At 42.1% G+C, this 27732-nt stretch overlaps 2 protein-coding genes across 4 annotated transcripts; one reads left to right on the top strand and one right to left on the bottom strand.

Annotated features, from left to right (window-relative positions):
- Positions 1-352: 352 nt before the first annotated feature.
- On the top strand, positions 353-24092 carry RTF2 (replication termination factor 2). Of its 2 annotated transcripts, XM_071447048.1 has the most exons (9): positions 353-485; positions 1171-1265; positions 1912-2005; positions 2713-2852; positions 3960-4038; positions 18106-18219; positions 21282-21336; positions 21433-21525; positions 22936-24092. In XM_071447048.1, the coding sequence occupies exons 1-9, from the start codon at positions 417-419 to the stop codon at positions 23118-23120; spliced, it is 924 nt and encodes a 307-aa protein (XP_071303149.1). In that variant the 5' UTR covers positions 353-416; the 3' UTR covers positions 23121-24092. The 2 variants fall into 2 exon arrangements, with proteins under 2 accessions (XP_071303149.1, XP_071303150.1); XM_071447049.1 differs by lacking the exon at positions 18106-18219.
- LOC139599619 (beta-1,3-galactosyl-O-glycosyl-glycoprotein beta-1,6-N-acetylglucosaminyltransferase 7-like) lies at positions 7197-14420 on the bottom strand. Of its 2 annotated transcripts, XM_071447046.1 has the most exons (6): positions 14090-14420; positions 11287-11579; positions 10707-10799; positions 8991-10021; positions 8484-8579; positions 7197-7742 (listed from the first exon to the last, which is right to left on the bottom strand). In XM_071447046.1, exons 4-6 carry the CDS (start codon positions 9964-9966, stop codon positions 7516-7518), a joined length of 1299 nt encoding a protein of 432 aa, XP_071303147.1. In that variant the 5' UTR covers positions 9967-10021; positions 10707-10799; positions 11287-11579; positions 14090-14420; the 3' UTR covers positions 7197-7515. The 2 variants fall into 2 exon arrangements, with proteins under 2 accessions (XP_071303147.1, XP_071303148.1); XM_071447047.1 differs by lacking the exon at positions 11287-11579.
- Positions 24093-27732: the final 3640 nt, after the last annotated feature.

Raw genomic sequence — 27732 nt, 5'->3', positions numbered from 1 at the left:
ACTCGCTCCTGTACCACAATGACAGCGCTGAGGGCGGGACGCGCCTCGTCAGCGCCCCCGCCAGCCCGCACCGCCCCGGGAGCGCCTGGTTTGGCCGGAAATCCTCCCAAAATGGGTGTCCCGGGGGATTTCCTCATAAAAATAAAGGATAAACCTAAGGGAAAGGGGCGGGACTAGCGCTGGGAACATCCCCTCCCCCCAGCACTGAGTTGGTACGTTCCGCGCGCCCCCGGTTCTGGCGCGATGGGCTCGCCCGCCCCGCCCCGCCCAGGCGCCAAGGCCACGCCCCCAGCCACCCGTTGCTAAGCAACAGTGACCGCTGCTAAGTGATTGTTGCTAGGCAATGCGTCATCGGAGTGCGCCGGAAATGGTTTGGCGTATCCGGAAGTGCGCGGGAAGGAGAACCCGGAAGCGCCATGGGATGCGATGGCGGCACCATCCCCAAGCGGCACGAGCTGGTCAAGGGGCCCCGCAAAGTCGAGAAGGTCCGGGAGGGATATCCGTGAGGGCTGGGGGGATGCAGGGAGGTGAAAGTCCGGCCCGGGGCCCCTGTGTTAGCGTGGTGCTGGTGGCGGCTCAGGGCGGGGGGGCCCTGTGTGCTGTGGAGGGGGTTGGACGTGAATTATTCAACAAGGCCAAGGGCCGGGAGCTGCACTGAGGTGACACCAGCCCCGGGAGCGCTGCGGGGTGGGGAGGGAATGGAGAATTCCTGAGGGGGCTGGGAAGGGAATGGAGAATTCCTGAGGGAGCTGGGAAGGGAATGGAGAATTTCTGAGGAGCTGGGAAGGGGCTCAGCCTGGAGCAAAGGAGGATCCCCAGGGATCTTTTCCCTCTCTGGAATTCCCTGCCAGGAGAGCTCTGCTCCCAGGGAACAGGGACCGGAGCAGAGGGAACGGCCTCAGGCTGGGCCAGGGCAGCTCAGGGTGGGCACAGCAGGAATTTCCCCATGGAAAGGGGGTCAGGGATTGGAACTGCCCAGGGAGGTGCTGGAGAACTGATGAGAAATTTTACCAAAATCTTTGGCTGAAGTTATTTTATGAATTAACTCGGAATGCACAAAGCAGGTTTGGTAAGAAAGCTGGGGGTTTGAGGAATGCTTCAAGTATGAGCTGATTTTATGCTTAAATAATTCACAGATTTTTTAATTAATGAGTGTTTTTCTCCCTCCAGGTCGACAAAGTTGCTGAGTTGGTGGCCAGGTGGTTCTACTGTGCCCTGAGCCAGGAGAAGCTGCGTCGGCCCATCGTGGCCTGTGAGCTGGGCAGGTGGGAATGCTGCCATGGACTCCTCAGGAGTTATAAAAAAAATTATAAATTCTAAGTACAACATTAAATAATGTTGTAAAAATTAATTAAAATATATTAAAGTAATTTTATATGAAAATATAAAATCTATTAAAAATTTAAATATAAATTCTAAATGCAGAATTAAATAATATATAATTAATTTAAATATATTAAAGTAATTACATATAAAAATATTAAATTCAAATTATAAATATAAAATTGTAGATACAAAACTAAGTAATATAAGATTAAAATATATCAAGATCAAATTTTATGTAGTATATTAAATATTAATTATATAATGTATTATAACATTATAGTAGTATATTAAAATAATTAAATAGAGAAATATATAATCAATGATATAATTTAGTTTAATTGATTAACAATTTATTTATTAATGATCAATTAAACTTATAAAACTATAAATACAAAATTAATTTAAACCTTTAAAATCAAATTTAATGTAGTACATTAAATATTAGTTATATATTATAACATAATATTAATATATTGCAATTATTTAAATATAAAAATATAAAATCAATTAACGTTATAAATATAAAATTATAAATACAAAACATTATGGCAACCCAATATAACCACTGGGATTTTTCTGTTACAGGCTGTACAACAAAGATGCCATCATTGAATATTTGTTGGACAAATCCCCTGATAAAACCCCCATGGAATCTGCATCCCATATCAAGAGCATTAAGGTAAACAGCTTGTGTTTAATGTGAGAAGTTGAAATAAAATGTTAAATTCGTGAGTCATGCTGTAAGTATAGATTAAAGTGTTAAACAACAAAACACAATGGCAAAAATGTTAAGGATTTTTATCGTGGCTCAAAAGTCATGGGGAAAAAAGCTTAAAGTTTCATAGAAATCACAGAATGACCAGGTTGGAAGAGACTTTGCAGATCATTGAGTCCAGCCCAGCCCCAGCACCTCAGCCAGCCCCTGGCACCCAGTGCCACACCCAGGCTTTGTTAAACACACCCAGGGATGGGGACTCCACCACCTCCCCAGGCAGCCATTGCAGAGCTTCATCACCCTTGCTGGAAAAAACCTTTTCCTAATCTCCAACCTGAATTTCCCTTGGCACAGCTCGAGGCTGTGTGCTCTGGTTGTGTCAGTTCCTGGAGAAAGAGCCCAGCCCCAGCTGAGCACAGGCACCTTTCAGGAGCTGTGAGAGTGATGGGGGCAGCCCTGAGTCTCCTTTTCTCCAGGCTGAGCACCCCCAGCTCCCTCAGGGCTTCCTCACAGGGTTTGTGTTCCCAGCCCCTCTCCAGCCCCTCCATGTCCTTCCAAAGTGAGGGGCCAGAACTGGGCCCAGCATTCCAGGTGTGCCCCCAGCAATGCCCAGCACAGGGCAGCAGTGACCTCCCTGCTCCTGACCCAGGTTTGTGTTTTTTCCTTTGCAGAACGTGACAGAGCTGCAGCTGGTGGACAACCCAGCCTGGTGTGGGGACAAGGAGAGCATCAAGGGGGACAAATACGATGACCTGCAGGCTGCACGCTTCATCTGCCCCGTGGTGGGGCTGGAGATGAATGGCAGGCACAGGTCAGGGCTCTGCAAACTGCACACAGGGCAGGGAAACTGCCTGGGAAATGGAAGTCAGGAGCTAACTCAGGGCTGGGGGGAAATATCTGTCTGGCTGTCAGTTTTCAAGCTTGAACTTTCAGAGTTCAAGTGGCTTCTGGGTGTTCTTTCATGGTATATTTAAGGAAAGATAAAAGTTAACCTTTTCTTGAATAAATTAAGATGTGTAATGGAGGAGTAGGGGCAGTGTTGGCAAGGAAAAATTGCCTAAAGGTTATTTGGGGGCTGAAGCACAGGAGATGGGGTGTGCCCTCCCTTGGAGTCACATCAAGCAGTTGGAGTCATGGATTGATTTGGCTTGGGATGGACCTTAAAGCTCTCCAGTGCTACCCCTGACACTGGCCCAGGTGGCTCCAAGCCCTGTCCAGCCTGGCCTTGGGCACTGCCAGGGATGCAGGGGCAGCCACAGCTGCTCTGGGCAAGAATATTCCTGCCCAGTGTCCCATCCAGCCCTGCCCTCTGGCAGGTTGAAGCCATTCCCTGGGTCCTGTCCCTCCAGCCCTTGTCCAAACTCTCTCTCCATCTTTCCTGGGGCTCTTTCAGGCCCTGCAAGGCCCCACTGAGCTCACCCCAAAGCTTCTCCATGTGAACAATCCCAGCTCTCCCAGCCTTTCCTCACGTTCTGTCTCTCCCTGTGTTAGGATCAGACTGGAGATGGATTCTCTGTCCCAACCCTGCAGTAAATCTGTATTTTACTGCTCTGGGCCAGGGGATTTCCTCACAGCCTGGTTTGGGCAGAGCAGCAACTTCTTTATCACCTGAGGGATGAGAAGAGGAGGAGTTCACACCTTAATGGTTGCAAAGAATTTCTTCCTCCAGAGAGGGATTAGCCAGGAGATACTCAAGATAAAAAACCAAAATACCTATTGTGGTTTAATGTAGCCAATATTTTTCATTCATTTTTTACACTCTGCAAATTAATAATAAATTAATTGCCCATTTAACTATGCTGATAGTTTGATTAGGTGCAAGAACTTGTAAAGAAAGAAGGTGGGCTGTGACCTGCCAGCACTGCACAGATCTCTCTTAGTTCTCCAAAAATTATTGTGTGTTATCTTTTCTTGGAAGGTTTTGCTTCCTGAGAAACTGTGGCTGTGTGTTCTCTGAGCGTGCTCTCAAGGAAATTAAAGCAGAAGTTTGTCACAAGGTGAGTTTTTCCAGCTGTGGAAGCAGTTGGGCCATCTGTGTTTTTATACAAGTGCATTTGCTGCTCTAAAAAGGGAGTTTTTAATCTCAGTATGCAAACTAAAATGGAACTGGTGAAAGTTATGTTCTATGATGGCCTCAAGTATTTCTTCATGGCCTTTTTAATTAAAAAAATATTCTAAATAATTATAAAAGTGAGTATTTTTGTTCTCAGAGTTATATTGTGCAGTAAGTACTTTTCCCCCAATATTTGGTACTAATTTCAGTTTTTAAAAGGGTGATTGGTTTGGTTCTGGGAGTTTTGTTTGATGGGTAATTTTTTCTTCCTGAATGCACATGGCTTGTGTTGATCAGTACCTGTTCTGTGGTTAAACTGGCTGTATGTTCAGGTAATGTTTTGTATTTTTGAAGAACATTGGGCATTGCTTTTTTTTGATTTTTGGGTGGGGCCAACTTTGTAGAATTCTCAGCAGTTCTATAAATTATTGTAGAAAATACTGACCTAATTTCACATAGCTGATCTCATTGTACAGGGTTTTTTGTAGCTAAGGACAATGATGAGCAAATACCCTTTTTTCCTATCACTACTTTCATTATCAGCAAGACTGGGCAGTTATTTAATTTCTGTGAACACTCTGATATTGGATAAAATGTGGAGTATATTTATATTAAACAAGACCTGGGAGGGAAACACTTTTGTCTTGGTAAATTGTTGAATATTGTAAGGTTTAATCTCACATTGCTGCTTTCAGTGCTCATTTTGTTCTGTCCTAATGGCTTTGTTTCCTCTTGGCAGATATTCATTTATTTTTAATGAGGTTTTTTTGTTTGCATCTGAATTTTTGTTGATGGATGGGTGTAACCAGAGCATAAAATGCAGGAATGAGGTGTTTTGTCCATTGTTTGGCCAGTCTGATAATTTTACAAAAACCAAATGAATACCACATATTTTCCCTAGCATTTTTTCAGTCAAGAGTATTTAGCATGCAGCTGGAAATTCTTCACAATTTTCAGAATATTCTTCGAGAAATAATTGATATAATATTTAGTGTCTCATCCTCTCCTGGCTGGGTTTTGATGCACAAAGACAATGGTAACCAGCTGAGAGAGCACACTGAGTAAGGTCAAAGAGAGATTTGGCAGATTTTTGGGTGTATTCTGATGCTGTTCTCCTTCAGAATCAAGGAGGGGAGTAGAACTCTTCTGAACAGGTTGCTGTGCTTTGTGGTATCTCACAGTTTGTTCATGTCCAAAGCACTCCTTAGCAGCATTAGAAATTGTGCTTTAATTTGAAAGCTGACCCTCTAAGAAGTTCCTATGGATGTAAAATATGCTACAAGTGGTGTGGGGACAGGACAGAGGTTCTGGGATTGCTGCTGGAAGTCCTGCTGGGGTCACTTTGAAAGTTACATTTAACTTTCAAAAATGTAATCAAAGGTTACATTTAAAATGTACTTTCTTGGATCACTCCAAAGTTTATTTTGGATTTGTTTTCAGAGTCAAGTAAACACAGACTTGAACTAGTGCCCTAAGTATTCAGCTCTGTGCCATATCAAACACTTAACCCCAGGTTTAATTTAGATATGAAGCTTTCTGAAACAGAATTTATGCCCATGCCTGTCAGATCCAGAGCTGGGTGTGCAGCAGTGGTTCCTGGCACCAGGGTCACTTTGGAACTTTCTGCTCCTAGGGCACCAAATGAACAAATATTTACTGAGGTCTGATTGAGCAACTCTTAACATAACAACACAGAATTCATGAAAGCTTTTCACGTGTGTTTCAAGGTGATGTGGTGGTGGTAATCACAATAATGAGTTGAATAATGTTTCTTATTACTTGAAAATTGTGCATTGATGATTTTCCTAAAATTTTGTTTCAAATCCAAAATCCTTTAAGCAAAGAATGTCATGCTGCAAAGATAATTCAAGTGATATCAAAATTGTATTTTCAGAGGCCTTTTTGTGCAGGTTTTTTGCCTGGTTCAATTTCTGCAATAGGAGCCCATGATATACAGTGCCTGGCTATTGAACTTTTCATTTTAATTCAATTTGGAAGTGATGCACAACAATTTTTCTCTGTGGTGGTGCCAGGGGTGAAAGCTGGAGACTGGATTTGCTGCAATGACAGCACTAAGGAACGCTCCTTTCCCATTTTAAAAGACATCATGGAGTGGATAAATGCTGGCAGTGCCCTACAATGCACTGGAGAGGAATGAATGATGAATATTGCTGGGATTAGTGCATGCCAGACACCCATTAGCTTCAGTAATGCTTTGGAGAGAGACTCTCAACAAGCTCAGCATGAACATGTGCCTGGCTTCTATTTTCCTTTGCTTTTTTAGCTTTATTTCCCTCCATAAAAAAAACTATCTCCAGCAATATTTAGCCACAGGATCAGTCCTGGATTATCCATGAAACCCAGCACAGGCCTTTGGGTTGAGTTTGTAAATAAATAGGGACCAGATGGCCTTTCTTTAGGTTAAAGTTCATTTGCAAGAAATGATGTTTCCAATAAACTTGTGTGGGAAAATGAGGATAAAGTTCCAGCAACCTGGGAAAAGTTTGGAACAAGGAACTTTCATGTTCTGTTGTTGGGTTGATTTTTTTTTGGGAATAGGTTCAATCTGTAGCCAGTTTTCTTGTAAAAACTCAGGGATGTTTTGGGTGCATATTGAAGATTGCATTGAAATTGCTCCTTTTACAATTTATTTTTATTTATTTAATGAATTTTTATTAATAATTTGCAGTTTTTTAATCAAGTGTGTTGTCCAGGTGTTACTGCACTTGCTGCAGGCTCTTTGCTTTCCTCAGTCAGGGATGGAAGAATGTTTGAAAAATGGCTTTTTGCTCAGTTTTCCTGTAATCCCTGGCCTCAAATCTTCCCTGTCTCCTTGCCCTAAACTCCTGCAGAGACTCAGAACAGAGACTTGGAGATAAACATGTGCTGCAGGATCCTTCTGTTATTAGGAGCAAAGCCTGGGAAGGGCAGCAGTGGTGTTGCCATGCTACAAAATGAAATTAGGGACGTGGCTGGCCATGGGAAACAAAAACAACCCCTCACCCCCCAGTGGCATGGGCTGTGTCACAAGCTGCTTGTCACTTATGGACAAGCTCTGAAATTTTAGCATCAACTTCATTATTCAAAACATTTCACGAGACATTCAGTGGCCACGACTTTAATTTGTTATTTCTCCGTATTTTATCTTTGTTCAGTCACTGCTTCCATTTTATTATTTTCATGCTTTGGCTGTGAACATGAGGAATATTGATTTTCCAGCTACAGAAGTCACTTAATAGATGATGAACTTCCCCCCTTGATTTCGGGCATTCTTTGGGAACGAACCCATTGCTACCGGAATGAATAAACCCCGTTTATTTACGGATTGTGCTTTACCCTCGTGCACAGCGAGGCTGTGGCTGTAAATATCCACATTTTCTGCTCTTTCCTGCCCAGGAGGATCTGCTGTGAGGGGCTGAGCTCACACATCCAGCTGCATGTTGAAGGGGCTGTGCTCCTGCAGGCGCCAGTGCTGCTCGATGGGCACCTGAGCCTGGCGCAGCACCTTGAGCCGCAGCCGCCGCTCCAGGCACTCCAGGGCCAGGGGGTTCCTGCCAGCCTCAAACTTGTTGGCAAACAGATGAGGGGACTCAATAATCCACTGCAGATCCCCCAGGCCATAAATGCAGATGTCTCTGACGTAATGACCTGCAGGGAGAAATTGGAGAGGTGTGGCAGCAGCGGGAAGATGAACGAAAGCGTTTTTTAAAAAGAGTTTTTCACCTTTGGATTTCTGCATAGAAATGGAGCTGGAGGATAATGCCCCAATGTCCATAAAGACATTGAGAATGTTTATGTTTTACATAAATAGATGTTTGTTACCTCCAGCTGTCTCCCTGCCATGTTGTTGTGCTTAATAAAATCTCGTAGGTGGGCATCAGATGTTCTGAGCTCCTACTGGGATTCCCTGCTCAATCACACCCGGGCTCAGCTTGCACACTTGGGGATTTGAATTATTTCTGCATGCTTTCCATGTGGTCAGCACTATTCTGTCTTATTGTTGTTCAAATTGAAGGGATTCAAGCCAATGTTGATGAAAGTTCCTAACAAACATCCTTGTCAGGTAAAGCCCCTCCACTGAGAAGTGATCAGTCAAATTAGTGCAGTGGTAATTAGGGGTTGAAAGAAGGATTGTCAGTGTATAGATCCTGCAGTCATATCAAAATATATAAAATATGTAACTAATATATTAATATAACATATATATCAAATGGATATATCAATGGATAGTGCAGTAATTTACAGGGTGCCCTGTTTTATTTAATACTTCCAAAATAAATTATATACGACCACTGATGTACATTTAAGAGCTGCTTTAAATAATATGTAATCACCAATTTATGCTCACCAGTGAATGAAATTTAAGTTCATGATCAAAATTCACATTACCTTTGCAGCCTTTGTGTGAGAGCCCTTCTTGATCTTTCCATTTAATGGCTCTTAGGTCTCCTTGCCAGCCTGCATTGGGTGTAGCCCCTGGAGCATCTTTCAAAACAAAAGGCTCTGATAAGATTCTTTTCTACTTATTACAGGGAAAATTTTCACTGCTGGACACTTCTTAACTGCAGTCACATTAAGTATTTATTTGCAGATATTTATGTCATAAGAACAGGTATCATTCTCAGTATCATCACTTTTTAGAATTTCTTTAGAGCAAAAGCTTTCATGCAGCAAAAAACTTTTAACCAGAATTTTTCTAACTCCTGGTGTGCACTGAAGTAGCCATTTCCTGCAATCAAGCTTTGTATCTCAGCCACCAGATACAACTTTTCAAAAGGGCAGCAGCAAAGCTGAAGAAATGACTTCATTTCTGCATTTCAGAGCTGTTCAGCTCCCAGCTCCCAGCCTCTCCCTGCCCTGCTGTGTTTCTTTGTGGCAGAAATGCCCAAGGCTTACCAGGTAAACGATTGAGGGTGACCCAGTAGTGCTCATCAGGGCTGTAGGTGTCCCTGGACCACTCCAGCAGAGCTTTAGCCCGGGCATCGCTCAGTGTGAACTCCACAAAGGCCTTGCTGAGGATGTAATAGGCACTGCCAAAATAGATGGTGAGGTTATGTGGGGGCTGAGCTTTCCTGACCTTTGCTGGGTACACGTAGGGCACTCCAGAGTGCACAAACTCCCTGTAGCTGACCTCTGTCCTGTGCTTCACATGCAGGGGCTGCACTATCCCAGGAGTGATGTTTTTACCATTCCACTTAGTTTTTATATATTCTATGATTTCTTTATTTGTTTTCAGGGGGTAATCTTGACCACACAGATTAATAACATAATTCCACTGAACTTTGGAGTTAACAAGGTCTCTCATGCAATTAATGTCAGCTTGTAATCTTGAAAACCCTGCATAAACAACGTGTTCTCTTTTGGAGGAAATAAAAATATTTTCAAAGCAGTTAACGATGTTCTGTACAGCAGTTTTATAACCTCTGGGTGACTTTTCATCAATGTGGATGCAGTAAATATTCTGAGGCATATAAATAGCTCTTAGCAGCCTCACAAACATTTCCAGCTCCTTGTGAATTGTAATAATGTATGCCAAGGAGAAATTTCCTTCTTCCTCTGACAGTGGTCTGGTGATAAAATGCAGAGTCTTCAGGACTGTGGAGCAGCTGCAGGAAGTCTGAATGCAGCTGAGGGCTTTGGGCTGGTAGGACTTCTGACAGAAGTTTCCAATTTTAGAGGCTGCAGGTTTCCCCACAAAAAGGGCTGAGCAAAGTTCATCGGGGTAAAAACCACACTCTGCTCTTTTGACCCGGGGTTTTTGGTCATCAGACTCGTCATAAAGTGGAACTGTTAGGTAAATGAAGGTGTAGATGCACATACAGCCAGCAACACACACTAAAAATCTTGATTTCTTTGCATGAAGTGGGTTCATCTTTTACTTCCAGCTCCTGTCTTCTTATCATAGTCCAATTAAACATTCAGATCATCTGAAAGGAAAAATGAGACAGAGGGAAAGGAAGCTTTTTATTATTTTAATAGATGCCACATCAGTGCTGCATTTATTCATGTTGGGATTACTACCAGGAGGAACTGTGTGTGCCCACACTGAGTGCACTCAGCCCTGGGAATGCAGAGCCACGAGGCAGGAATTTTGTGATCTCAAAATGCTACAAAAGGACCCAAAATGGCTTTGAATTCTTCACTGCTTGACCAAGGGGTCTCAGCCCCTCAGGTGGGAGATCCCTGTGCCCAGAGGTGAGCCCAGGGAAGAAATGAGCTTTGAGAGCCCAGGAGCAGCTGCTGCTGAGATTTCCTCAAGGCCTGGGAAACTTGAAGTTCTGCCAGAGGATCAGAATTCAGTAAATTAAATCAACAGAAAATTTATTAAATAAACAGAAGGAAGAGGCTAAAACGTAATCCACGAAATACACTGGGTTTTATCCTTATAAAGTCAGCTCATGTTTCTGACTTGGAGATTTTTATTTTTTTTTTTCCTCTGACATCTTTGTATTTGAGCTTTGGAAAACTGAACAAGGGGACAAGACTCATTTCTTCTTTTTGGTATTTGTGCATACCCTGAGATAAGGACACAATGCCAGTATTGGCATTCTGAGATAACCAATTTACAGCAGTATTTGCACAGGAATTTTTCCATTGTGGTTTTTTCCTTACCTTTGCCTTGTTGAACAGTCAGAAGAATGAGAGTGCAGCAGTCCTGAATCCCACAGCAGTTACATGAAGTCTTTATCCTTGAAGCACAAAATTCTAGAGAAAAACACCAAGGAGAAGGTCCATCAACTCCCATTGAGCTCAATAGTTAATTTTTTAAAAGATTTAAAATTTATTTTAAAGGTAATTAATTTTCTCTTCTTTCATCCAATGATTTTTTTAAACAAAATTTGCATTGAAATATTTTACATTTTGCAGCTATCAAAATCATGAAGTATTTAGCTTCACACAGAAACATAGAAAAATAGATTTTTATAAAGGTAGTTTCATTAGAAGAATGTTGCTGTGGTTAGAAGGCTCGAGGTTTTCATTAGGAAGAAGTGCAAAATACTTTTTTTTATAAAAAAATCAGTATCTCCCTTATATATAAAGAGGGCATTGTAGTTAAAACAGCAACGAGACATGAAATTCAAAAAGCATCAAGAAAACAAATGGAAACGAGGGAAGGGATCCTCCACATTCCCACATTTTTAAGATCTTGTTAGGCTGTTGGGAAAGAATGTATTTATCTTTTGGTCCTCACTGGCATGCACTGGATTTCATGCTGGAATGGTGCCTCCTTCCCAGTGACATTCCAGAAAGCAGAGCTGCCTCTTAGGTGCAGGGCTCCTCCATTTTCCTGGGATGCTCTTGAGGCAGCTCAAAGAAAAACAGGAGGCAGTCAGCTCCCAGGAGAGGATTTTTGCCTTGGAGCTCCTCAGGGATCCATTTACTGGGTAAACAACCTTGATGGGAGCCTTCCATCCATCCCAGCAAAAAGCTGCAGCAAATCAAGCCCGTGGATGCTGTGCAGAAAGCAGGAGAGCAGGGATGCCACTGCAAGGGGAAAAGCAGGATTTCTGCATTAAAAATGACATTAAATCCATTAATTTCATTTTCACAGAATCCTCTCTGTGCCAGAGCCCAGAGGGGTTTCTGTGAGGACCATGATGTACAAACCCAGGGGCTGGATCTGGGGAAACACTGATTTCTGTGGAGCCCTAATTACCCTAATTACACAATACTACTTAAACTTATGAAGAAAAAGGTGAAGAACAAGAACTAGCTTTTGCTCTAAATCTTCTATTTTGCCTTATACACATATTACTATATTCTAAAACTTTAAATTTTAAGTTTTCCACTATGTGATATTACACACTTCTATTCAAACTACACACTTAGAATCTCAGCTCTATTATTTAATTTTGGGAGCTTTTTTTTTTTTTTGCTTCAGGTTAAATGTAGTGTTCTCTTGGGGGTTAGTGTCTGGTAGTACAGAAAGTTTCAGATTCTTAGCAGCTAGGGTTCTAACAGAGCTGGACTTGGAGAAACTCTTTATTCTGAGGGAATAATTGGCAGGAGGAACATTGAGATTCCTCTGCATTAGTGAATGTCATGAGATCTCTGGAGTGTCACAGGGAAGGACATTCTGAATATAAGGATTACACTAACAACAGCAGGCAGCTGTAAAAATATTTAGGATTTTATACCTGATGAAATATAAAACAACACCAAGATTGTGGGTTCATCACTGTACAGATCATTTACTTGGGGGTTGAACTCAGTGATCCTTGTCCCTTCCAACTTGGAATATTCTCTGAACCTGGCCAGAATGAGGGTGCTTGGCAGGTTTTTTTCCTTAAATACATTCTGGACAGGTTGCAAAGTGTAATTGCAGGGAGTCAAGCTGTAAGCTGCTTGTTTCATACCCCTGAATTTTTATTACCCTTCAAGTAATAGCTTCTGGGGCTGTTTCAGGCTGTTAAGTGCTTACCATGGATTTTTTCCTACTGGACTGTGTGACATCTAAAAACTGTATTTTTATGGCAGCATAAAAGTACACAAACAGCCCAATAATCAGGTAAGAGGCAGCAATTCCTCTCCAGTGTTAATATGTTTATGGGGAATTGCAAGAACATTTGACATCTTTCAGCCCTGGGAGGATATTATGGAATGAAAGCTTCTTGGTACCAGACTTAGAGCTGGAATTGCAGCTGTCAGTGCCACTGGATATGAAATTTGTTGTTTAGCAGGATACTCTCAGCCCTATCTGCTGGAAGGATTTTTATCCCAAATTTCCTGCTGCCCTTGAGGAGCGAGGGATCCCTTTGGGAATGACCACTGTCCATAATGACCCCGCACTGGGACTGTCTTGCCCTTGAGTCTTATTATGTAAGAGTGCCATGACAAGTATTTTCTGTTAGCACAACGTCTCTGAAACTCAGCATTTTTTACCTTTTGCACAGGTTTTCTAAACCTGGAGCTGTATGAATTTTTAAAACTCCTGCGAGTAGCGTGTGACATTCTTGGAATAAAAGAAAAAAAAAAAAAAAAAGCAGGGATTTTCAAGCACCTTTGTGGATGCTTTTAAGGACCTTGCTTAACAGAAAATTGCTGCAGATAAGATACTCCATCTCAATTAACAAAGTAAACTCTAGAGGAAAGGGGAATTATGATGATGCCTGGAAAAAGGCTGTGAAATGTCAGCTCAGCTCATGGAGACCCCATTAGCGCACACGGTGCCTTTTGTGGTAACAACTCCTTTTGCTTTTTGCTGTTTCTCCTGCCACTGCATTTAGGACTGCATCACTGCACCTCGAAACCTTCTGGTTGCTCTGTGCTCTTTGCTTTTGCCTAATATTAAAGTTTAGATCAAGTTTGCTTCATATGACCTTGTAATTTAGTGAGAGAAATGACTTGGGAATGCTTCATCTTCTAATAAAATACTGAAAAAGCATTAAATACTTATTTCAACTTTTTTATAGCTGATTTTTTTTGTTTGAAAGGTATTTATGCAGGCATTAATGTAGACATTTTATAAACAAGGGAAGACTACTTCAGTCCCTAAAAAATGTTAAAATCAGTTATTTTAAATGCTTTTTCCATTGCTTTGTTTTTTGTTTAAAAGGGGGTCAGAACATGGAGTCTGCTTCTGATTTTGAGGTGCATTGAGTATAAACATTTCTCCATCAAACCCAGTTATTTAAATCATTATTAAAAACACTGCGTGATTTGCATACACAGCGAATTTATGAAGTTTTAGTGTTTGTCTTTGCTTTGCTATTTTTCCTCTTTTCCTGTTACCTTTTTTTTCCCCTTGTGTATTTGACCTCACAGTAATTTAAAACAAAAACAATGAAAGCTACTTAAACCCTTAAGTTCTAGAGCTGTAAAAAAATAAGTTGCATAAATACCGTGATTTTTGTAATACAATTAGTACTAATGACCTCCATCCTTCTGTGCATCCATAAAGAAGGAAAGGAAATGTAAAGCTTAGCGCAGTGTTTTCTCAGTAAAATGACCACTTTACATAAGGAAAAAGCAAGAAGCAAGTGATGCAGCCTTACCTGGTCCAGGAGACGGCAGCATAATAATAACAGTAAAAATAATAAAGATGATTTTGGGGCTCATTGTCCTTCAGCAGGGCTGGCGGTGCCGTTAACCATTAACGGAGCGCTCCACATCCCGCAGTGCTGTCCGGGGAACGCTGCTGCCTCCCCGGCCAAACAGCCTGAACGGGGCTGGGGATATTGCCCGGGGCTGGGAATGTTGCCCAGGAGCAGGGAATATTGCCCAGGAGAAGGGAATGTTACCCAGGAGCAGGAACAACGCCGTGTGTGTGCCCCCCAGTCCCACCTGAGCCCCCCGAGCTGCGGCTGCAGCACTGGGAGCACTGGGAGCTGCCGCCTCCTCCTCCTCTTCCTCCTCCTCCTCCTCCTCCCCCTGCCCTTAACTGTTCGCCTGCCGAAACTTTCCGGTTCCAGCAGGCAATTGCTGCTGCCGGGCATTCCCAGTGGCTGGGAGCTGAAAAGAGAATAAATCTCCTTGAAAAGGATCTCTCTTGAAAAGAGAAAGATCTCCTGGAAGCACAGACCTCTCCTGGGAGCAGCAGCTTAGCGGAAGTTAGAAAGAATTAAGGTGTAAGTCAGCGAAAGAATTCAATGTGAGTGCTTCTTATAAATGTAACCCCCTCTGCAAAACGGGGATCAAGCCCTGAGTGGGCCGAAGAGATAAGAAAAAAAGGGTTTGAATGGAATTGCTGGCACTTCTGCAGAACAGGGTCTGGCCCTGGTGGGGAAGGAGATAAGGAGGAGGTTTAAGTGTGACTGCAGTGTCTGAATGCTTCTGTGAGCAAAGGACCAGCCCTGCTGGGCCAGGAAAATAAGAAGAGCTGATACAAAAGGCTAGAAAAACAGATTGGTAATGGATAGGAAACAGAAGGACATAATAGTTATAAATCACAGCTATAAACAGAGTGTAAGTGTTGTAGCAGTAAAGTGAGGTGTCTGTGATAAGTATGTGTGGTAGAGCCGTGTGCCACGTTTGGAACCCTGAGATAAAGAAACCACAAGTTCTGTAAGACCCCAGCCTTTCAAACTCTAAATTTCAGCTAAGCAAACAAACAGACGCCAGAATTGTAAAAGTATAAAAGTCTGTGTGAAATGAACCCCAGGCAGAAAGGCACCAGGAGTTGTTAACCCTACGTGTTCTCTGGTGCAGAAAGGTTTGCTTTACTTTGCAGTGCCTGCTGTGGAGCAGATTGCTTTAAACCATCCTTCACACACACACTGTTTGCTGTTACAGCCTTTTAAAGGTTCTTTAATAAGTGGAAAGTTGAGCTTAAATGTGCTGGGACTGGGAGGAAACATTCTGATGAAAATAGCATGTTGGTCAGAAATAAACAGAGAGAAAACCTCAAAGTAAGTTAAGGCACAGCTGCAGGTGTTACAGGTACAGAATTATCACTGATTTTAAGAGAAACTCTGTAAAATGAGGCTTTTTCTTGAGCTGGTTTTGAAGTAGATGCTGCAGCTCCTGAGTTCACATTCTGTGAATGGGAAATTTCCACTGCTCCCAACTTGTCCTTTGCTCCCTGACCCATTGCATGTCTGGGTTGGGTGACAATCTAAAAAAAAAACATGTTCAGCAAATCTTACACTCCTGAGCTTTTAATGGCTAAACCTCTGGAAAATTCTCTCTCTTAAAACAAGTTTTAGTTAAATGTGGCAAACAAGAATAATCTTTAATACATGAGCTTGTGTGGCTGGGAGATGAACAGTGAGATGATCAATCCTCTTCCTATATGTCCCTGTTTGGAGAGGGACACTCAGGTTGTGGCCATCCATGTCCCATATCCTGGTGGGAATTGTGCATTTCCTGGTAATGGTCATGTTCAGAAGAACTGCAGGAATTCACTGTTAGAATGTGGGAAAGAGCCTTTAGGTTTCTCTGAGGACACCAGGCTGTAACATTGGTGTAAATATTTAGATATGAAAACATATCTGCCTGTTGTTTATGTGTATTACATTAAGACTGGAGTAGTCATGCACAGAACTACATTTTAGATGCTATAAAAAAAATAAATGTGTCCATGTAGCAAGAAATAATGTACAACTCTTCTCTTAGGCAGCTGAAACTGTAAACTCTAGAATTCAGAAAGTCATCTTAAATTAAGAGTTCATTACTACTTTAAATATCCTGTATTTTATATTTTAAGAAAGATAAAAACTATGTCATTTAGGAACGTCCTCTATTCAAGGTGCTAAGAGCTCAGCAGGTACCTTCATATATATTTAAAGGCCCAAGATAAACAAGGCACAGCAGAGGAGACCCTGTGATATCATAAAAGAAACATCTGCCCCAAGACCTTAATTAATCTGCAGGAAGAAACATCTGAATTTGCAGAACTGAAACTTCTTTCTGCTTTTTATCTCATTAAGATGTTTGGAAGGGTATGGTCTCTGACATAATCCAATGTTGTCATGGCAAATTTTTTTTTTTTCAGGGAATGGAAAGAACACTGTCTTCATTTCCTTGTTTCTTGTAAATACTTCTCACTTTTGAACAATTCCGCCTGTGTTTTCCAGATGGGAACCTGAATTTGCTTGCTCTTTTAAAAATGCACCATTTAATGAAATTATTCTGCTGACAAAATATCTTTGAAAAATGCTGTATTAGGAAACCACCCTAGAAAAGAAACTGTGGGGCTTTTATAGAGGAATTTGTGGGGCTTCTTCAGAACCAAGTCAGCTGCCAGCTCCTGCCTCAGAATGAAGACTGAAATTCTTGATTTTGACTTTCAATTTCTTCAATTCTTGATTTGACTTCCAATTTTGACAATCGATTTCTTGATTTTGAACTGAAATTCTTGATTTTTTTCTTCTCCCTCCCAAGTGTGAGATCACACCAGGCTGGGATTTCTCCTGGAGTAGAAATGGAGAAACATGAGCTACTCCCACATTTCCTGGGTGTGACTGATCCCCTTCCTGCCTGCTCTGCCTCTCTCTAAGCCCTGGTTCTCCTCTCAGGCTCAGGTTCATTTTTGAAGCTCAGCACTTGAGCAAAGTCCTGCCCAAATGTCCTTTCATTTGTTTAATTCCTCCTGCAAATACAGGAGTAACCTTTCCAAACCTTCGTTGAGAAAAAGAAGAGTAATGGCAGAGGCAGGATTATCATTTAATCTTGCAGATTAATAGAAAGCTTCTGCATTTAACAAAATAACCAAAAAAAAAAAAACCCAAAACCAACCAACCAACCAAAAAACAAAAACCCAAAACAAACAAACAACCACTCCAAAAAAACCCCCCAAGAAACAAAACAAATAGACAAAAAAAAAAGCAATTTGAGATCTTAGACAAGAAAACATCATGGTCAATGGGCTGGTACATCAAATTATTGCAAATGTGCACAGGAAAACATTTGTGCCTTCAACCATGAAACATGTGGAGGTACACAGAGCACATTACAGCCATTATCCAGATTAATTTATGAAAGTAGTTGGAAACTTGGGAGTGTTTGATAAATCAGATAAGGGTATGGTCTCTGTGATACAATCCAGTGAGGCAGCAAGGTAAGGGTAATGAATTATTCTGCTTTTATGACTCTTTTTTATTCCCACAGTAAAATAAAAATAAACAAAACAAACAAACAAACACCCCCACAAAAAACCCAAACAAAAACCCCCTTCATGTTTTCCTGTCTACCAATTGAAGAGAAAAATTTGCTGTCTGTTCCACATGTAGAGGAATAACACCTTTGCTCCCATCAGCTGCTGTTTCTTATGTCACTAAGGTGAAAGACAAATTCAAGAGCAGAATGGCATCCAGGTCTTAATCAATTGCATTCATTACTAAAAATCTAAATGCATTCATTACTAAAAATCTGAAAGTACTTTTGGGTTTTAGCTGTGGGGTTCAGTAAATTGAGTAGATGCTAATCTGGAATACTTTTAAGTCCATTTGTGCCAGTAAAACAAGGAAACCATGAAAAGAAAATACACAAATAAAAGAATTAGTTCAGAGTATTGTTTATAGAAGACAGAAAAAGAAATATGCAATTTTGTCCTTTCTTTTCTTTCATGAAGTGTGGTGTTCCCTTTCAAGAGGAAGATGTGATTGTCCTTAATGGTAATAAAGAGGATGTGGAAATTCTGAAGAAAAGGATGGAGGAAAGAAGACTTAAAAGTAAATTAGAAAAGGTGAGATTTTTAAGCATTATTTATTATAAAATTGGGAAAATTCTTGTCTGCAAGATTTTAGATTTGCTGATCTTTATAAAGATGGAGGAATTTACTCCCCGATCTGTGCTGTATTTAAACACTACTTTGAAAAGCAATGAGGTTTTTGTATGTATTTGGCCAATAACATCTTGAAGTTGTACATCCTAAACTTTCTCCTGACCAGCAGGAAGTGCCTTGAGCACTCAAAATGGGTAAAATGGAACAATATTTTGTGGTTTTCCTGAAATGAATTCATTCTAGTAATGAGCTACATCATCCCTGTATTTCTTGTGGCAGTTCCTGATGACAGCATCAGTTTTTTGATCTTATAAAATAAGATGGTTTTTATTGGCCTCTGTCAGAAGCAGGATGCTGGGATCTGTGCATTCCTGGGCTGGTGCTGTAAGGGTGTGCAAGCTGATGATGTTTTGTGGTTCTCAGAGTCCTCAGCAATCACTGCTTCCCTTAATTCCCACCATGCTGTTGAGGCCTTTGCATTTTGATGTCTGCCCAGGTAAAATGCAGAGGCAATGAAATCCCTGCAGCTCTGCCCTGTGAGCTGGGAGCTGTTCTGTGCTGCTGAGCTGTCAAATGACACTTCTGCATTTGGGGATTTTGTCAGCACTGCTGTTTTCCCCTGAACTCCCTGGAGGATGCCAAAGCAAGCAAACCTTTAGTGCTGACTCAGTTCAGGGTGCTCTGACTTAGCTGGATCTCAGGAACAGAAATCATAACTCATAAATCTGATGCTTTCGGCCTCTGAGATTTGAGATGGAGGTTTCATCCCTTGATTTTGCCATGCAAATATTTCCCTGGTTTGTTTTCAAGCAAATGCTTGTTTACTTGCTGGGGAGCATATGATTCCTTCTCCTCACAGGGGCTTCATTCATCTGTGCCAGTGCAGCATCACTGGGCCTGGGCAATACATCAAAAAGATGCTTTTCCATAAAAATCCTGCTGGTCTGCTTCCTGTTTTTCATAGTCTCTGCACCTCATGTCTGATGACTTCTGGCATAAGAGTGACAATCTCATGGTGTCTGTTCAGAGGGTTTTTTCTTTTTTTTTTTTCCCTCAGTACCTGGTAGTTAAAAGTTTGGGATAAAAAATAAATTTATAATTTGTTGCTAGACTGTTGCATATCTCAGCAGATGAGTGAGTGGTTGGTTGTGTTGGTTTTCTTTAGAAACAGAGCCCTAACAAAGCACCTGTAGCTTTGGAGCAAGTAATTTTGAATAATCTGGAAGGTGATGCTGCCCACAATTTCTGCCCAGCAAAGTGCCTGAGTGTGCAGGGCAGTTGTGGCTTTAGGGTGACAGCACAAAGGGACACAGTGCCCTGCTCCTGGGGCTCTGTGTGCCCTGGGGCAAGATGCAAATGGGATTTGTTTGGTTAGTGGAGAATTACAGGACAGGATTTGCAAATCTCCCAGCTCAGGTGGTGACCTTGGTGCCCCAGCTGGTCCCTGCAGCTCTGCTGTCCCTGCACACCCGAGGCCTGGCAGCCCCAGTGCCCGTGGCAGCACAACTGGCAGCACAATGTTCCTTCCTTCCTTCCTTCCTTCCTTCCTTCCTTCCTTCCTTCCTTCCTTCCTTCCTTCCTTCCTTCCTTCCTTCCTTCCTTCCTTCCTTCCTTCCTTCCTTCCTTCCTTCCTTCCTTCCTTCCTTCCTTCCTTCCTTCCTTCCTTCCTTCCTTCCTTCCTTCCTTCCTTCCTTCCTTCCTTCCTTCCTTCCTTCCTTCCTTCCTTCCTTCCTTCCTTCCTTCCTTCCTTCCTTCCTTCCTTCCTTCCTTCCTTCCTTCCTTCCTTCCTTCCTTCCTCCCTCCCTCCCTCCCTCCCTCCCTCCCTCCCTCCCTCCCTCCCTCCCTCCCTCCCTTCTTCCCTCCCTCCCTCAGTGGACCTGCTGTGTTTAGGGCAGGAAGCACAAACCCCTTTTCTTTATCCCCATGAGACAAAACATCAGGAAGATGCAGCTGGAACCAGGATAAAAAATGATTCAGTTCCCAGCTGTCACTGTGCCCATACTGAAATCTCTCCAGTCTATATTCTGCATGGTGAATTTATGCATCCATGGAGTTACAAACATCTGGGAAATGACTTTGCTTTGTAAATCCACCCCTAGAAAAGCTGGGAATCCCCTGCACTGGGGTTTTGCAGGTGCCTGAAGGGCAGAATGGATGGGATGAGCTGCCATGGACCTGCCTCCAGCAGAGCCCTGATCCTCTGTCCCCCTCCTGGGGCAGCTTTGCAGCCACATTTCCTGTGGCATTTTTGCCTCTGCTTCACAGCAGGGGTTCTCCTGAGCTTTAGAACAGAATTCAATATATTTATTTTCTTTTGAGTTTGTGCAGCTGTCTTACAACATGTTCACAATTCAGAATGTATCCAGTGAGAATAATGCTTATGACTGTTATAATGCTTCTTTCTTTTTATATAATCAAAGCCAGTAATGGGATTCTTCTTGTTTTTTTCTGTTTCTTAATCTGTACAAACATAAATTAATTTGGAAAATCTGTTGCACAGATGCTTTTTAAAAATTTAGATTAACTGTTTCCATCTTTTCTTCCCAAACAATCCTGCAGCAGAGGGTTCAGTTATTGGCAGGTACCAAGGAGGGATTTTTTTAATGGACTAAACAAAATTGAGTGGATACAAGATTCCAGATTCTTCTGACATTTTTATTGAAAAAAATCTTTATTTATTACAATTAATTGTGTCTTATTAATGTTGTGCAATTTATTGTGCTGCTGGGTGGGTTCTGATGATCATTTAATGAGAATAACACACCCCCCTTTCAAAGTATGCAACCCAAAATACTAAATCCAGACAAATCCAATTTTGTCCTGCATAATTTTCTTTCATGTAACTGCAGGGTTCTCAAGATTTTTACTTTTTCTATGTAGAAATAATACAAAAAATGTGGAAGTAGGAGTTCTACTGGGTAAGAAATAAAAATGTTCTGAATTCAATTGTGTGTCTATCAAATACAAGCTGGGAGTTTTATCTCCTTTCAGTCTGTTACAGATTTCTGCTTGTGTTGTTTCAGAAATCGAAGAAAGGCAAGACTGCAGCAGCAGCTTCTCAACAAGAGCCCTCTGCAGGTAATATTCTCCAAATTCTGTCTCACCTTCTGAGTCTTGAAGCTGTCAGGATTTCATTTTTCTGGTTTTTAAATTTTTTTTTTTTTTTTTTTTTAGATTCTCCAGGTCCTTCAAAAGCTAAGAGTGGAAAGGATTGTGTCAATTCCAGCTCTGGGGAAAACAGGCAGATAATCTTCACCAAAAGTTCAGGTTGGTGGTTAATCCTGATGTGAAAATGGGGCCAGATTTGCTTGTTTATGTCACTCTAGTATTGCTTTAATTTGGGAGCCTGACTTCATGAGATGACAGATTCTTATTTACACACTCATGGGTTTCTTGTGTCTGTTTTCCTGGCTGTGAGGTAGTGGAGGAGAATTTGCAGTTTCCTGATGTCCAGTTGATCAAAAACTATGTTATGGCATTTTACTTGGATGAATTTTGTTAAAAACTCCTGATTATTTAACTCTTAATCCTCTATTTTACCTGATAATTTGCTGTGAGACCTTGGGAACACTGGAATAGAACTTCAGGATGAACTGATGAAATTCCATCAGCAATGCCTGACCTGCCCTCTACTGTCTGCTTTTATACAGGAGAGACTTTTAAAAATATTTCATCCCAGATGATGAGAATTGCTCCTGGATGTTGAGCAACCTCACAATTCTAATAATATTAATGATTTTTTTATTTTCTGAGGGCATAAAAAAAGTACCTTTTGAAACTGTTTCTGTTGGGGTTGCACACACAATTCTGTGCAGATTTGGCATAGCACTCACAAAACTGTGAGGATTTGGGGTTGCACACTCAATTCTGTGAGGATTTAGGGCTGTACACACAGTTTTGTGAGGATTTAGGGTTGCACACACAAGTTTGGGGTTGCACACTCAATTCTGTGAGGATTTAGGGCTGTACACACAGTTCTGTGAGGATTTAGGGCTGCACACACAGTTTTGTGAGGATTTAGGGTTGCACACCCAGTTCCTGGCAGCCCCTGTGCCTCAGTTTGGCTCAGGATGTTGAATTTCTGCATTCATTTCTCTGCACCAGTCTTGGCTTTTTTCAAACACCATCCTCCAACTTGGGAGATGAAATAGTAAAAAAAAATAAAACAAGGATTTTTATGTAGCAGGAGATAAAATAGCCTGAGGAAAATGGTCTCAGGAGCAGAGGATGGGCATTTCCCCCCTGCAGACATCAAATGATGCAGAGTATTGTTGTTGGTCATAGCTTTGCAAAGAATGAAGGGAGCAGAGGGATTCCCCAGGGAAAGGTGTGGCACAAGTTCAGTTTTTGGCATTTGGGAGCTGATTTCCAAACAATGCTGCTGGGGGCTTTCATGTTGCTAAACACCAGAGCTCATCAGCCATTTTTCACTTGGAGGAATAAATGCTGTCAGTTCTGAATTGCAGTGCAAGAGATTTGCAGAATTCCTCTCTCAAGATTTCTAAATCTATTTTGAGTGTGAATTCTAAAAGCTGTTGCATCCAGTTATGGGAAATATTTACGAGAGAGCTGAAAAATGTGTATATTTAAATTTTCAAACATTGTTTTTCATCTTTATTTAACCACCTTTCTCCATTGTAAGCTGTCATGCTCCGTTGTGTTTCTTTTTGCCCTCAGAGAATGGAAACCCATCAGTCCCAGGAAAAGTCAACAAAGCTCCTTGCAGCAGCACCAAGAGATCCATTGCAGACAGCGAGGACAAGTCTGAGGCTTACAAATCTATTTTTACAACTCACAGCTCAGCAAAACGTTCCAAGGAGGAGTGTTCCAACTGGGTTACTCACACAGCTTACTATTTCTGAAACAATGAGGAGCAGCCCTGGCTCCTTCCTCCCCATGGCTCCCTCTGCCCAGCTCTGCTTCTGGCTGCAGTTCCTCTTTGGAAGTTGGTTATAAACCTGGTCATAGCTGGAGAACCTGTGTCAGCTGCAGCTTCTGGTGAATTAGAAGCAGACCAGCAGAATCCATGTTTGTAGCAGCAGATTTCATTCTGAAATGTTGGAATTTTTGCACAAATATTCTCCTTCTCTCCTCCCAGTTGGATGTTATCCTCAGTCCCAGTGTCCTCAGGAGGAGAGGAGAAGTTCCTGCTCTTCTCCTCTGTTGACCTGTGCCACAAAATAATTGTGTAATTACAGCTTTCAGTGTATTACTACAGAATTCAAACCCTCTGTAACTTTATGACAGCAAAAATAGAAATGATGCTTTTTTGGTTTGTCAAGCCAACTGGGCCCTCAGTAGAACTCTGTATTTCTAAAAGCTTCTGCAGATTTTTTCAAATAATTTACCTTTTGACACAGTAGATGAGAGCACAGTCATGAAAATGTTTGTGCAGCATCCTTGTCCATGTTGTTGTAGCCTGTTCCTAACAGCAGAATATTCCCTTGTTAGTGTCTGAATCCCATAATCCCCACATGGAATGACCAGAGGCAAGGCTGGAACTTTTTCACTTTCCTCTCTCCCTCTTTTAAAATTGAAATCTGCTTCTCTAATCTTGGCACAAACGAACCAGATTAGAAATGCAGAAGGTAGGAGGCTTTAAAAACCACTGCATGATGTTACCTTGTTACCTTTGTGTGTGAAAATGATTAATTATCTTTGTAATACCATTTTAAAAGTGTCCCCATTTATAATTGGCAGTAGTTACCTGGAGATTCAAATGCTGTGTTGATATTTGCATAGGTGGTCTCCATGATTCAAACAGCTTGAATGAAACAGGGATTTTATTATTATTTTGATAGCTATAATTAAAAATTGGTTTGCTGTAGAATTTATATGGTGGTAAGAAGTTTTTGTTTCCCAGAGATGTGAGCACATCAAACAGTTTGAGGTTTGCTGGAGCTTCCAGGAAGAATCAGGCACATTTTGTATGCATGGCTGGGGATCAGCTTTGTTCTCCTTGTTCTGTATTCTTTTCATGATGATCCTTTATTATTTGTTGCTTACAGATAATGAAATTTCTGCACTAAAGGTGTCCCATGGTAGGGTTTTTATTTGTAGTTTAATTCTGTTTGACAACACATGTTAAAATCCTATTGGTGTTTTACTTTTCTTCTACTTCCAGCAGTTATAAATCCTAAAGGGAATTATTTAATGCTTTTTGATTCAGTTAATACTTTGCTAAAAATACACAGAGAAACATAATATTCAGTTTACTTCTCATTGTTGTGATAAATCATGCAGTCCAAGCTGTTGGTCCCAGGTTTTCCTGCCCACTGGGCCATAACAGTGACTCCTTTTTGCTTCTGATCTGCTCATCTATTGAAACCAATTCCTGCCTGATTCCTCCTGCACCCCTGGGTCCATCAGCTCGTGCTCTGCCTCTCTGCCAGGGCTGTGTCCAATATTCCACCATCCCCACCTTACACCATTTATGGTTTCTGGAGGTGTTTGCACTGGGGGCTTTTCCTGCCCTTTACACTGGGAAGGAATGTGATAAATTGTTGGCATGTGGAATATGAGATCTGGTTGGAATATGGAAAATTTCTGGCCTGTTCTTGCCCCAGCTGGTGGCAGACAGGAGCCCAGAGTGCCACTGGTGCTGTTGGCAGCCTGGGATGGGCAGCGGGCACTGGAACGTTGACTTGGCAATTTTTAATGGATTCAAGGGAATAGTTTGCTGCAGGATGTTTGCTTTGTTGTGGTTTGCTCTTTGTTGGAGAGGGCAATTTAATTTTCTTTTAATGTAGGTGGATTTGAATGCTGGTGAAAGTTGAAAACTGCAGAAGCCTTAGAATGTGAAATCTGTGTTTTTTGAGATGCCACATGAGTCTCTGGCAGTGCTGCATCCGTGGGGCAGTTCTGGGGAATTCATGGGACAGTTTTGTTTCCATGCTCTTCAAGCCTTGGCCTCTCTTCTGAAAAAAGCTCAAAAAAAAAAAAGATCCAATTAGTGCCAGTTGTATAACTGGGGGCTGATTTTTGGTGTGGAATTTGGGGATTGGATTGAAATGCAGCAGCAAATTCCTTCTCACTCTGGTGGTGAAAGCTGGCCCAGGTGTGCACAAGGGGAAAGTTCTGTGCCCTGAATCAGCATCCTGGAGCTGCCTGGCTGGCATGGGACAGGCTCAGTCCTTTCCACATTGCTGCCTCTGAATCCCAAAACCTGAGGGAGTTCCCACACCCAGCCCATCCTCAGTGGTCAGAGCTGCAGCTTCATTTGTTCTCCAGCTGCCACACCATGAGATCATCACATGCCACTCAAATTGGCCAAAAAAGCTGAAAATTCCCTTCAAAACATGATGCCTGTTGGATTAAAATATTTCTTACTAATGTCCTATTCTTAGCTGAACTGAGCAAACAGAGTTGTCTGTGAGTGTCCTGCCTTTCTGTGAGCCCAGACCCCAGTGCAGTTGGGAGATTCTGCTTCAGATTCAGACCCTGCCAAATAGTTTCTTGGTTGCATTTAAAAATAAAAAGGCTGTTTAGACATTACAATCCACAGAGGGTCTGAAATCAGCGTGTCCTAAGCTGAATACAAATCACAGACAAAAAGGGTTTTGTTGGGAGGGTCACAAATGGAACTGATTACTGCTAGACAGTGTGGATTTCCTTCTGGAGGATGGAGCTGATAGAATTCCTTCCTGACAGCTAGAAATTATAATTGAGTTGGGTTTGTTCTGTGCTTCAAACTTAACCAAGCTTCAGAATGAGTAAGAGGGATGGAATCCAAATCCATCTGCAGCTCTGCCTATAAAGCAGGGTTTTAATCTGAATATCCATCCAAGAGCCCAGATCCTGGGGAGGTGCTGCTGCCAACGTCAGAGCTGTGGCTTTGTCAAGCACTGAACTTTTTGTGGATCCAAGTATCTCTCACAGGTCAGTGACAGAATTCAATTTACAGACTGACCACAGATCTCATTTGGGAAAGAACCAGTTTCATTACGGCTTTGAGTAAAATGAAATTCTCTTTGGAAAATGTTTCCCTGCCAGCTCTTTGTGACACATCCAGCAGAGCCCAGCCTTTGTGTGGGATCTCTGAGAGGTTTTCTCAAAAGTCAGGGGCTCACTGCTGGAGAAACCCCTTCCCCTGGCAGAAGTGTTCAGCTCTGACTGCGCTGCTGCTTTTTCCACCCAGTTTTTCCCTTGTTTCCTCTCATTTGCCTCTTTCTTTCTGCTGCCTTCGGAAATGTCCTCAGTGATGGAGGAGGGCAGGGAACAGGGAATGATGAGGGTGATGATGCTCTGGTTTTTCAGCCCCTTTTGCTCTTATGGAGCTGATCTGCATTTGTCCTGCAGCCAAGACTGGGTAAATTTTCTCCTTCTCCCAGGTCATGTCCTGAATGTGAGGGCAGCTGGAGTCAGGATACACTTGGAGTTTGTCACTCCTCCATCAGCAGGAATTTCCCCATGGAGAGGGGGCTCAGGCCTTGGAACTGCCCAGGGAGGGTTGGGGTGCCCATCCTGGAGGTGTCCCAGGCATTCCTGGAGGTGGCACTGGGTGCTCTGGGCTGGGGACAGGGTGGGGATCAGGCACAGCTGGCACTGGGTGGTCCTGGAGCTCTTTTCCGACCATAATAATTCCATAACTCTATGAAAGGCTGACCTGACTCTAAATTCTATGTTGTTGGCCTAAAATAGAAACAATTTGACAGTGTAAGTTTTCCTAGCAGTCATGAATATCACATTTTTGTGCTATGAGTTTCCTCTTTTTTCTTTTTCTTTTTTTTTTTAATTAAGAGCAATTTCTTTTAATTAAAACTAATTCCAAGGAATGCCTTGGTCTCAGTGATAAGTGAGGTTTGCCCTGTGCTGGCCGGGATGGGTGCAGCTTTCTGCAACTTGCCTACAAAGCTAAAGAAATGCAAAGCAGCTTATTGCTCAATTCTGCTGACTTTAGCAACTGGGGAGGACAAATTAAAAAAAGAAAAAGGAGAATATCTAGTCTCAACCTGGGCATTTAATGGGTCCCAAAATGTGCTGAACTCTTTAGTCTAAATGGGCTCTTTAGTGTGGTGTCAAATAAGTTAAAAAGCGAGGGAGCTTTACAAAGCTGCCTTCATTGTTTAAACTTGTTTCACTCATGTTAAGGCTAATGTACATTTATTCAGACTGACAAAGTGCTGAATTTACACAACAGGGATAGTAATAATTAGGTCAGATACTTTTCAAATGGCAGCAGGGGGGTGGGAATACTTGACTCTTTCATGCTTATGAATGGCAATGATTATTAGCGCTGGCCAGGCCAACCACAATACCTGCAAATAAATGCTCCTCTCAGCCCTGGATCGCCCTGCACGGCCGGTGCCACCTCCCAGCTGCTCCCTGCCTGCCCCAGCTGCTGGGAACACGCCATTCCCAATGGCAGCGCGCGGAATTTTAGTGAGCCCAGAGCTGAACTTTGAATCTGAGCTCCTCTTCACTGCCTGGGACCAATAAATTATATTAACAAAATTGAGAAGTCGGCCATGAAAG

The sequence above is a fragment of the Agelaius tricolor genome, unplaced genomic scaffold (genome assembly GCF_023055355.1).
Source record: "Agelaius tricolor isolate 1412-34295 unplaced genomic scaffold, bAgeTri1.0.p SCAF_23, whole genome shotgun sequence".
In the NCBI taxonomy this organism is placed as follows: Eukaryota; Metazoa; Chordata; class Aves; order Passeriformes; family Icteridae; genus Agelaius; species Agelaius tricolor.
This window is presented reverse-complemented; position numbering and strand designations above follow the sequence as displayed.